The 12,953-nt window shown below is 39.7% G+C and overlaps 1 protein-coding gene across 1 annotated transcript; it reads left to right on the top strand.

Annotated features, from left to right (window-relative positions):
- The first annotated feature begins 3,854 nt into the window (after nucleotides 1–3,854).
- LOC311126698 (uncharacterized protein) lies at nucleotides 3,855–6,519 on the top strand. Its single transcript, XM_084200692.1, has 3 exons — nucleotides 3,855–4,715; nucleotides 5,185–5,293; nucleotides 5,485–6,519. The coding sequence occupies exons 1-3, from the start codon at nucleotides 3,901–3,903 to the stop codon at nucleotides 6,010–6,012; spliced, it is 1,452 nt and encodes a 483-aa protein (XP_084056818.1). The 5' UTR covers nucleotides 3,855–3,900; the 3' UTR covers nucleotides 6,013–6,519.
- Nucleotides 6,520–12,953: the final 6,434 nt, after the last annotated feature.

The raw sequence follows: 12,953 nt of genomic DNA, 5'->3' as shown, positions 1-12,953 counted from the left end.
TGCCACTTGGACTAACTGAGAAAACAGAAGGAAAAACATGAAGACATACTTTGCTTTTGAAACTGGCACAGAACCAAACGTGAAGGGATGTCAGTCAGGAGCTCAGTGGGAAGGTTCATGAATCCCAACAAAAATAAATGCTAAGCATTATTTATTTATTTATTATGCTTTTAGTTTGATGGCAAATACATACAGATATTTACAAACATGGCATCACACTTGTGTTTTACCCCAGAAGAATAGGGTGATTCCACTACTGTTGTAAATACAAGTTTCACCCATACACAGCACCACAACTATTTGGAAAGTTCTAACAGTATGCACAAAGTAGTAATATGACTTTAAATAACCTAATATGCAAAAATATGATGGTAATTGTATTCTATTGAGTGGCTTTGAAAGGTTTGTAAAGCTATAATACTTCATACAATTCAATTGTTTACCTTAAAACTAATTGTTTACCCTAAAACTACAACCAGACACTTACTGTCGCTCTGGCTTGAGGTGGCACATGGCCTCATGTCCTCTGCATCTGCAACTTCAGAGAATATCACAGATGTCAAACCGTTACCACATTTATAGTACACACTTAACAGATTTTCCTGTTCATCCCATACAGTTGGTAGGAACAGAACTTTGAGAAAGTAGGCTTGTTTATCAGACTTCAAACATGATGTACCTTGTTGTAGGGTCTTTTCAAAGACACTGGCTCTGCCGGAGTGCCAAGTCTAGGTCTAAAAGACTTCTCAACAGCTTCTACCCCCAACCCATAAGACTCCTGAACAGCTAATCATGGCTACCCGGACTATTTGCACTGCCCCCCCCACCCCATCCCATCCTTTTACGCTGCTGCTACTCTGTTAAGTATTTATGCATAGTCACTTTAACTCTACCCACGTGTACATATTACTTCAACTAGCCGGTGCCCCCGCACATTGACTCTGCACCGGTACCCCCCTGTATATATAGCCTCCCTACTGTTATTTTATTTTACTTCTGCTCTTTTTTTCTCAACACTTTTTTTGTTGTTGTTTTATTTTTACTTTTTTGTTAAAAATAAATGCACTGTTGGTTAAGGGCTGTAAGTAAGCATTTCACTGTAATGTCTGCACCTGTTGTATTCGGCGCATGTGGCCAATAAAATTTTATTTTATTTTATTTAGATGTTTCACTAACTCCACCTTCACTTTAAATCTGACAAACTCCACATTAGACTTGGCTTCAACAAAAACATTGGTGGTTTCTAGGAGAGTTCTAGCAGTGGAAGGCAAATCTGGGTGACCATTAGACTGCAGCATCTTCAGAAGTGCATAAACACTTGTTTCACTTGGAAATCACTTATCCAGGTTGCCAGGTCCTCTCTGAAGGTAGAATCTTTTTCAACATCATCATTGTCAGAGTCAGTTGTCTCCTGAATTGCACAACCAGCATTGGCTTCAGTCTCTGAATCTATGTCACTGTGTGATGGCAGTCTTGGAGGAGTACCACCTACTGCCTGGAGTTCACCATCTGACTCTTCCTCAGCGTGTGTTGGCAGTCTTGGAGGAGTACCTTCCACTGCCTCAACTTCAACATCTGACTCAATTTTGCTCTCAGATTCAGTAGAACTGGTATCTTCACTCTTGGTGTCAGACTAGCTGATGAGACTAGATCCACTTTCATTGTCATTGACTTCCTTCTCTACCCTTTTTTTCTTACAGTTGGTTTTCTCCCATGACAATTTAATCCAGATTCTCTCTTTCTTGAAGTACTCGACATCCGTATTACACCAGAGGATTTAACAGTCTGAAAATTATTAAACAATGATATGACAATGGCTCTACACATACAGTGGGGGAAAAAAGTATTTAGTCAGCCACCAATTGTGCAAGTTCTCCCACTTAAAAAGATGAGAGAGGCCTGTAATTTTCATCATAGGTACACGTCAACTATGACAGACAAATTGAGAAAAAGAAATCCAGAAAATCACATTGCAGGATTTTTAATGAATTTATTTGCAAATTATGGTGGAAAATAAGTATTTGAATAATGTTATGTGTTATAGAACGGATAAATTGCACTTTTCATTATCTGGATTGTTTAAATTTGGTCAGCCCTTTAGTAAAAATGTATCAAGCCGTATCATGCATTATATATTTTTACGTGCTTATACTAGTAATAGACCAATGTTGTTCTTCATCAGGACCTAAGAACACGATTACTCAACCCTGTAACACAGGCTGTGGTTACACGCAGCACTATCCAAGTAACGTAGCTAGGCTAAACTATCTATTAGCCAACTGGCTAATTAGCTAACTGGCAAGCTTCCTCGCTAGTTAGATAGCCTGACATCATCAAAATGTCTTTATCTGGGGAGCTGGGAGTACACTAAGTTACTTGGTTTAAATAGTACACGCCGGATAACTTACCTTTCGTAAAAACTTCCAAGAGGTGAACTGTGTTCGGTCAGTCGGAGTCAATGGCGTCTTCGCTGTTCAGCTGTGTTGTTTCACTTTTACCAATTAGTACGGTAGGTGTTTCTTTCTGGCTCCAGCTTCAGTATTGGTAGTTTCCACACCCACTTCTATATTTGCAATGACGGATAATGGAGTCAAAAGGAATATTCAGGTTGAACTGTTGTCGTGCCACCACTACTGCTAGCTGCTTTATAAAAATTATTATAGGCTACATTCATAAATTAATATAATAAACAAATATTATTTGTAGGTATCGTTCCCTCTTCCATAGGCGTATACTGAGGTCAAAATGACATTATTAATTTCCATACATTTATTAAATCGGTAGAATTATGGAAAAATATATTGCGGAGGGGAAGAGCTGGATCCACTTCCTTTATGCTGGCCCCAATATATTGGGATCTAAAGTACTTATTTAGAACCTAACAAATGTTCCTACACACTTAGAAAGACAACGTTACAAGTGTACCACCACTTGACTTACAGACGACGTTACAAAATGTATTTCTATCATTCTGATTGTAACGTTACATGAAGACAAAAACCATAGCTCTAAATGTAACGTTATGAAATGTTCCTAGGATATCTCCAAAATAACATGATATTCAGAACCTTTCATTGACTACCAAGGAACGTTTTTAAAGGTCCCATGATGTCCGTATAGCGACCAGATATTTATAACCTCTATAATACTTATTAGAAACGCTATGAATGTGCCGGTAATGTCCCAAAAGGGCTATGACATTCAGTACCTCTGGAAGACTTAAGGGGAATGTTACAAATGTCTCAGTTATGTTCCTTGTTACCTGGGTTGTTGCGATTTTTGTGGGACTAGAGAACAAAATGCCAGGAAAGTAAAATAAGGTTATTACCTGGATTCCATGCTTTTAAAATAACGGCTATTACTGAAAAGTATATAACACTTTAGTTTCCGGTTCATTTTCGGGAGAACCGGTTCAAACCCTAGATTACAACACATGTAGAAAACTGCTGGACATTACATTCAGACAGCTTCAAAATCAGTGGCGGCTGGCCGATAGAGGGCGCTAGGGCGCCGCCCCCTTAAATAAAATTATTTAAAAAATAATAATAATAATAATAATAATAATAATAATAAAAACATCAGTATGTCAATATTTGTGTGTTTGAAATATGGAATGCACACAGTAATATGTGTAAGATATGATAGAAAATCATATTCGCAACCTTTCCTCTGCCTGTCAAACGCCTCGTCAGCTCTGGGCGATACAGAAAGTGCCCCGAGGAGGCGGGTCTACGTAGCAGTTAAGCCAATTGCTAATTTAAGATATGAATGTATGACATAAAATGTAGTCAATAAGCGATCTTAAATCGAATCCAAGGAGGGCGATTATTTTACCGCCCCAAGCTCGCCCCTGATAAAATAAGGACCGGGGTCCAGTGACGCCATTTTTACTAGACAACAATGGCGAACGCAAACGTTACTCCTCCAAGACCCAACCCTAACTCGGTGAAATCTCTCCTCCAAGATCCGTTTGAGAGGAGAACTTTGTCAGAGAAAGTTCGGGTGAAAGAGCTGGGCCCAGATCAACCTGACCTCTCAATCAGACAGCAGGCTAGCGAGAAAGGGAAGCAGTATATGCGCGGCTTCTCCCGTAGCTGGTACACCAGGAAGGCTTGGCTAGCTGGGTGCACTGATGCTAATGCTTTATTTTGCTTTCCGTGCTTGCTTTTTAAAACGACGGGGTCAGATTCAGCATGGACAGGTACCGGAGTGAGGGATATGGAGCACCTGTCAGAGAAGGTAAAGAAACATGAGAACACCAGGGCACACATGGACAACTCTGTAAAGCTAGCTGTATTAGGAAGGGTGAACATTGCTACGCAGCTGGATGACGGCCACAGGATTGCGGTGAGGAAACACAATGAGGAGGTGGATAAAAACAGGCACATTCTATCCAAAATTATCGATTGTGTGAAGTTCTGTGGGGCTTTTGAGTTGGCCTTGCGTGGGCACGAGGAGACTGACTCCTCAGACAACCCCGGCATTTTCCGGGGCTTAGTGGATTTTGTTGCCTCCCTCGACAGTGTGCTGGAGGAGCACCTGAAGACAGCTACCGTTTTTAAGGGCACGTCAAAGACGATACAGAACGAGCTGTTGGACTGTATGCTGTCAATGCTTAAGGATTACATCCTGGAGGAAGTAAAGAGTGCTGATTTTATCGCCATTCAAGCTGACGAGACGACTGACGTTTCCACCCACTGCCAGTTGGTGCTTGTGTGAGTGATTATCATAGAGCCGTCACAATTATATTTGTTTTAGTATTTTAAAAGGAAAGAGAAGACACAATCAGACGTTGATAATAATGCAGGAAAGTACTACACAGTTTGTAATAATTATTCAGGTGTCCACCAGGTCAATTTCTAGAAGAGGCCTAGTTGTTATTGAATATTAACTTTATTGCTAAGTGAACAGCAGAACAAAATTATGTTGCATCCCTCTCACAAATGTAATAGAAAAAGGCTTTAAAACGTAATAACATCAGTTAATTATGTACATCACAGGTTAAAAGCAGTTACTAGACATAGTTTGTGTGTATATACACACTGTCTGTCTGTCTGTCTATATATATATATATATATATATATATATATATATAAGTCACTGGTTGTGTGTTGAGGGGGAATTACAGTGAGTTAAGAAGTCTGATTGCAAGTTATCAAATTAAACTTTATTTTTTGGACCCAGGGCCTCAATTCCCTCTTTGTGTGGGGACAGCGCATCTGACGAGCAGCAACAGCCCATCAAGCGACGGAGGATGCTGGGACCAGGAGAACAACAGAGGTTGGCTATAGAGGTAAGTTGTGATGTAATTGTCAGTGTTTCCCACCTAGAACTTTTTTCAGGCCTGGTAGTATGTAGCCAAAACCCTGAACAATCAGCACCTGTAATCATATACTTGAGTTGGACATAGGCATGTGTCAGTCAGGATCACTTGCATCAAAATAGCTTAATTGCAAATTAAAGCTGATGATGTATCTTTTACAGGTATGTGATACCATCCTGAGTCATGCCAAAGAGAGGTTCTCCTTCACCCAGCACCTCATCAGCGCAACACTATTGCACGGAGAGTTGTTCCCACAACACAGTGTGAAGTTCCCCGATACAGCGCTTGAAACAACCGTGGAGGCGTACCCCATGTTGAACAAGGCCAAGCTCAAAACCAAACTGTCCCTCATCTATGAGAACAGTGAGTTCAAGGCTTGTAGTGGTGCAGTGCCCCTGTACCAGTTCTTCATGGAGAACAACCTTCAGAGCACTTTCACAGAGACTGCCAGCCTCCTCAAGATCCTCATCACCACACCCATGACAACTGCTGAGTCAGAAAGGTGCTTCTCTACACTGAAAAGGATCAAGACCTTCCTGAGAAACAGCATGACACAGGATCGCCTGAACGCTCTGGCCATGCTCTCCATGGAGAATAAACTTGTCAGGGACATTCCTGACTTTAATCAAAGGGTCATTGAGAGGTTTGCCACTCAGAAGGACAGACGGGCAAAATTCCTGTACAAATAAGATGACAGACACACACACACAGAGCAGCTCTGGCCGCATGTTTCTTTGTATATAGTTGACCTTAGCATAAAAAATCCAGTTATATATGGTACTCTAGAAAGTCTTAATAGTGTCTTTGCTAATATTACTGTATATATGTTGTTTTGTATCAATTAATTGTTGCAGTTCTGGAGCACATTAACAATTAGTCACATTTAGTATGATCATAAAATACTGTATGCTATTCTTCCAGTCAAAGGTTTGAGTTCATCCACTTGATATCCATTTCTATATTATACATCCTTTCATACAGTGTAAGATTTCCTATAAACTTTATAATAATTTCATGTTATTGTCCACTTTCCACTCTGTTCTGACAGCATGCCTGTTGCGTTGCCTGTTTACTACCAATGGTGAAAAGTTCACTTTAAATGCAAATGAAAGGCTTGGGTTTGTGTAATATGTTTTTGTGTAAGAATGCCTCAACTTTTTAATATTGGCATTAAATAATTACTGAATGTTTCACTGAGCACTGCTGTCCTGCAGTTTGTGTTAAAATATATCGCGATGGTTACAGGAAAAAAAAAGTATGGCACAGCCCCACCGAGAATATTTTTCACCAGCCGCCACTGTTCAAAATAGTAGTGCAACCGTCAACTTCTCTCTCTCTCTAATGCATCCGTACTGTCTGCAGTGAAGTATGTTGATGTAAACGAACTCAGAAATCTCAAATGAATTGATTATTTATTAAATTATCTTGACGAAATGATGTACATTCAATCACGCAGACAAACCCAAAGTCTCTAGTTAGCTATGTGACTTGTAAAATAGTTTTTATCATGTTCTTCACTCACTCGGTTTGACACACAAATAACACATAGCTAAAACCTTTACCAAACTTGATAATACCATGACGTATTTGTGACCTAGCATGTTATGAAATGTTCTTTATAAATTAGAAAGTTGAAACGTGCTATTACATAACTGTAGTAATACATTTGAAACGGACACAACAGCTATTGTCTTTACAACACAGTTTTAGCGCTTTTTTCTTTATCTGAAGAATGGTGCCCGCCTGACCACTGAGGTATAAGAGGTAGAGACTGTCTCCAAGATGGCCGACCGTTGTTTTCAACGTAATCTACTCCCGTTCGCATCAGGCCAGGGTTCTGGTTGGGAAGTAGCCATCCTATGTACCTAGAGGAGACTGGCGGTAGGGTACTAGGGGGTAACTCGCCCCCCCTAAGAACAATGTCTAATTGCTGACACACACAAAAAAAAAATAGGTGTGGGGGGGGAGGCGGGGGATTATGTGGATGAAGGTCATGCTTAGGCTAATAAACTATAAAGGGAAATAAATTGCTACAGTTTACACTTTTTTAGTTATTTAATGAAATGTTGTTTTTAGAAAAGGGGCGTTTTTTTTAAGTCGCAGGATAAGTGCCCCCCTTGAGGCAGAAATCTTTCTGATTGAGAGGGGGTCAAATACTTATTTCCCTCATTAAAATGCAAATCAATTTATAACATTTTTGACATGTGTTTTTCTGGATTTTTTTTTTGTTATTCTGTCTCTCACTGTTCAAATAAACCTACCATTAAAATTATAGACTGATCATGTCTTTGTCAGTGGGCAAACGTACAAAACCAGCAGGGGATCAAATACTTTTTTCCCCTCACTGTATACCTTGTTATTAGCTTGTACATATAATTGTTGATCAGTCAGGTAGCATGTTAACTAACTACCAATACACTGCTTGAAACTATAATTGTTCAGAATGTGTTAGTTTACTAGTTAATAAGAAAATAAATAAAATGTAATTGTTCAATAATGTGTAATGTGTAATTGTTCAATAATTCAATGTATTGTGTTTAAAAATAAAAAATATCTGATCACATAAATGTGTTGCGTTTCAAATTACTTTTACAAATAAAAATATGTGATAATAAACAAACAAATCTAAACTAACAAATGTCAAATAATATTTGTAGTCAAGATGGCCAGTCAATTTGAATAACGTTATTGTGTATTCTACATAATGACGCAATTTTATGTTATAACGAAAAATGTATGCACTCACTAACTGTAAGTCGGTCTGGATAACAGCGTCTGCTAAATGACTAAAATGTAAAAGTAATGATGTCATCACGTGATGACATCACAACGTAATTTAGCAACTTTTAGCAACAAATTGACCTGCCTCTAACAACTTCCCCTGAAAATTAGTTGGCAACCCTGCAGGGGAGTTGCTCTTTCAACTTTCAAATTTCTCTTAGACTTTCCAACATAATAATAGCCACATGGGCACATCAGGAAATATACCACACATTTTGTTTTACAGGAAATTCTACCCATGACATACATTTTATTTCCAGTATGAGGGTGAAGAAAGAAATCCCCCTTGGTCATCACATTACAGTTCTCACAATGATTTGAGGGGAGGGTGGATAGGAAATGCTGAGGGGGAACATATTCATCTGCTCTTACTAGGCTGTCCTTTATGTTTGTAGCATGTTTAAAAGAGAATCAAGAGATATTCTGAAAAGCCCGGCCCACAGAGGGATCCCAGTCCTAAATAGAAGTCAGAGATCAAACTCCTGGTTCTCCCCTGTTCCTTCCACACGCCCTCCCATTGTACTGTATGAACACATTTTGAACAATGGCTGCCTAAAATGCTGTGGTGCTTACAAACACAATAGGAAAGGTTGTGGTAGACGTGGGCCATCACAGGTGACTTCACAGCTCTTTTACTCTGAGCATTTATATCAATGACTCACCCTCAGATGGACCATCAATGCCAGAGTTCTACAAGACTGTTTACATCATCAACTGGGCATTTCAACAGTCTGTCCCTCAATATAGTCCTGGGCATATATTGTTTATCTTACTATTGTTATAACTGCTAACTTTTTAGCATTTGTGGCACAAATCCATTGCAAGTCAATGGTACGTATACAGTCACAGTGAAAGTCTACACACCCCTTTACATTTTGCAAGCTTAAATCTTAATAGAGATTCAATATAGTGTTTATCCTGCCGACCTACAAAAACTATTCCACATTTCCAAAGTGTAAGAAAATTGTAGAACAATTTTACTTCTACAGATATCCAGTAGTTTTGATTACATATATTTTCACACCCCATGAAAGAGTTCTACAGCAACTTTACATGTGTGTTGTGGCTTGTAACTTGCTAGGTAGCAGTTTAAGACATGGTTTGAATCCTAATCAACCCATCCAATGTGAGCACATGTTGAAGTACAGTAGATTAATAAAGCTACAGTACTGCAGCTGGTGACAAAGCTGCGTATATTGAAAAAGCTTGTTAGTGCATAGGTCAAATGTATCTTTGTGATGCCCATTTCAGGTCTTTTATCCAGCTTTAGACAAACACTAAATATTTAGCTTAAAACATAGTTTTGTTGTATTTAATGATAGAGAAGAGAAGAGTTTGACCAACACAGATTCATGTCCAATCTTTGAGGACGTGTCTACATTGTTAGAGTGGTCACATGCCAATCTGTTCCATATAATAGACAGTCTTTGGAACAGTGGAAAGCTGCATGGCCCCTTGGTTGTTGCTAAGCAGGCATTCTTCTTCTATGGTGTTTATTGGTGGTGTTCAGACCAACGTTAAAGGTGCATCACTGCCACATTCAGGGCTGGAGTGTGATAGAGACATGTGGTTCTGTCCTGGTGAGATCACAGGGTCAAAGAAAACTTGGTATGACTGTAGTCACTCCAGGCACTCAGTCCATGAGAACCATTCATACTGTCAGATCTAATATGGAAGAACTGAATACAACCATAAGAACCATTCTTACTGTCAGATCTAATATGGAAGAACTGAATACAAAAGAGAAGGAGAGGTTGACCAGTACAAATTAATGCACTAATGTTATTTTTCATTGGCAGATCAATGCAGTTTTCCAAACATAATCATCATCAGTTGTTTTGTAATATTTTAACTAACTGAACAAAAATATAAACACAACATTCAACAATTTTACTGGGGTACAGTTCATATAAGGAAATCAGTCAATTGAAATACATTCATTAGGCCCTAATCTATGGATTTCACATGACAGGGGCCCACCCATCAGCCAATAAGAATGATTTTCCCCACTAAAGGGCTTTATTACAGATATACTGTAAATACTCCTCAGTTTCATCAGCTGTCCAGGTGGCTGGTCTCAGATGATCCTGCAGGTGAAGAAGCCAGATGTGGAGGTCCTGGGCTTGCACGGTTACACGTGGTCTGCGGCTGTGAAGCCAGTTGGACGTTCTGCCAAATTCTCGGTAGAGAAATGTACATTCAATTCTCTGGCAACAGCTCTTGTGAACATTCCTGCAGTCAGCATGCCAATTGTGCACTCCCTCAAAATGTAGACATCTGTGGCATTGTGTTGTGTGACAAAACTGCACATTTCAGAGTGGCCTTTTATTGTACCCAGCACAAGGTGCACCTGTGTAATGATCATGCTGTTTAATCAGCTTCTTGATATGCCACAACTCGCAGGTGGATTGATTATCTTGGCAAAGGAGAAATGCTCACTAACAGAAATGGAAACAAATTTGTGCACCAAATTTGAGAGAAATAAGCTTTTTGTGCGTATGGAAAATAGCTGGGATCTTTTATTTCAGCTCATGAAACATGGGACCAACACTTTACATGTCAAGTTTATATATTTTTTCAGTATAGTTTTAGAAGACAATTAACTAAATACGTAGTCATTTCATTTTAATTGTCACATGCTTGGTAAACAACATGTGTAGACTAACAGTGAAATGTTGACCAACAATGGAGAACACAATTAAACAATTATAATAATAGGAAAAAGATTGTAGTACGAGGAATTAATACACAATGAGCAATGGTAGCTTGGCTATATACATGGGGTGCCAATACCTAGTCAATGGTAGCTTGGCTATATACATGGGGTGCCAATACCTAGTCAATGGTAGCTTGGCTATATACAGTGCAATCTGAAAGTATTCAGACCCCTTAACTTTTTCCACATTTTATTACGTTACAGCCATATTCTAAAGTTGGTTAAATCATTTTTCCCCTTCATCAATCTACACACAATACCCCATAATGTCAAAGCAAAACACAGGTTTTTAGACATTATTCCTAATTTATTAATAAAAAAATGGAAATATCTAAGTATTCAGACCCTTTACTCAGTACTTTCTTGAAGCACCTTTGGCAGCGATTACAGCATCGAGTCTTCTTGGGTATGATGCTACAAGCTTGGCACACCTGTATTTGGGGAGTTTCATTCATTCTTCTCTGCAGATCCTCTCAAACTCTGTCAGGTTGGATGGGGAGCGTTGCTGCACAGCTATTTTCTGGTCTCTCCGGAGATGTTCAATTGGGTTCAAGTCTGGGCTCTGGCTGGGCCAGGTGAACCTTCGCCCCAGTCTGAAGTCCTGACCACTCTGGAGCAGGTTTTTATCAAGGATCTCTCTGTACTTTGCTCCGTTCATTATTCCCTCGATCCTGACTAGTCTCCCAGTCCCTGCCTCTGAAAAACATCTGCACAGCATGATACTGCCACGACCATGCTTCACCGTAGGCATGGTGCCAGGTTTCCTCCAGAAGTGACGCTTGGTATTCAGGCCAAAGAGTTCAATCTTGGTAACAACAGACCAGAGAATCTTGTTTCTCATGGTCAGTCCTTTAGGTGCCTCTTGGCAAACTCCAAGCGGGCTGAACTCTGGTGCTCTGTCAAAGTGATCATCGGGTTCTTGGTCACCTCCCTGACCAAGGCCCTTCTCCTCCGATTGCGCAGTTGGCCGGGTGGACAGCTCTAGGAAGAATCTAGGTGATTCCAAACTTCTTCCATTTAAGAATGGAGGAGGCCACGGTGTTCTTGGGGACCTTCAATGCTGCAGACATTTTTTGGTACCCTTCCCCAGATCTGTGCCTCATCACAATCCTGTCTCGGAGCTCTACGGACAATTCCTTCAACCTCATGGCTTGGTTTTTGCTCTGACATGCAATGTCAACTGTGGGATGTTATATCGACAGATGTGTGCCTTTTCAAACCATGTCCAATCAATTGAATTTATCTCAGGTGGACTCCAATCAAGTTGTAGAAACATCTCAAGGAATATCAATGGAAACAGGATGCACATGAGCTAAATTTCGAGATTCATAGCAAAGGGTCTGGAATACTAATGTAAATAAGTTTTTGCAAAAATGTCTAAACCTGTTTCCACTTTGTCATTATGGGGTATTGTGTGTAGATTGATGAGGGATTTTTGTTGCTTTTGTTGTTTGTAAAAAAAAAAAATCATTTTTACAATAAGGCTGTAACTTATTTTTTGGTTGAAAAAGTCAAGGGGTCTGAATACTTTCAGAATGCACTGTATAGACACTAACTATTTCACTTTAAACACTTTGTTATATTTATGCACAAGAGAAGAAGAGGTTGCCCAGCACAAATTAATGTACAAAAATGATTTTTCATTACATATTTGTAATTTAGCAGATGCTCTTATCCAGAGCGACTTATAGGACCAATTGGGGTTAATTGCCTTGCTCAAGGCCACAATGACAGCTTTTTGACCTAGTTGGCTCGGGATTCAAACCAGCGACCTTTCAGTTACTGGCCCAACACTCTTAACCGCTAGGCTACCTGTTAAATACATAACACAATACGTGACATAAGTAGAATACAGAACACTTGAAACATTACAGGACATTTTTCATGATGGAAATTTAAATATTAAAATGTGATTTAAAAAAAGCAGTGGGTAGTGGCGTTTCGCAGGCGGTTTGTACGGGCAGTTAGGACAGTTTGTGGCTGTTTCTCAGGAGCCTGGTGGTGCAGTTACATCTTCTTGGAGGGAGCAGGTCATTCAGTGGATGGTCAAGAGTGTGCATGTCCTTCACCAGGTGCACTGCAGCCTGTTCTCGCCTGCTCTGCAGTGACGGGAGCTGTGGTTGGACTGCTCCA

The sequence above is a fragment of the Coregonus lavaretus genome (genome assembly GCF_964263955.1).
Source record: "Coregonus lavaretus genome assembly, contig: HAP1_SCAFFOLD_160, whole genome shotgun sequence".
NCBI lineage: Eukaryota > Metazoa > Chordata > Actinopteri > Salmoniformes > Salmonidae > Coregonus > Coregonus lavaretus.
The sequence above is the reverse complement of the archived record's forward strand: the minus strand, read 5'-3'. Positions and strand labels throughout refer to the sequence as shown.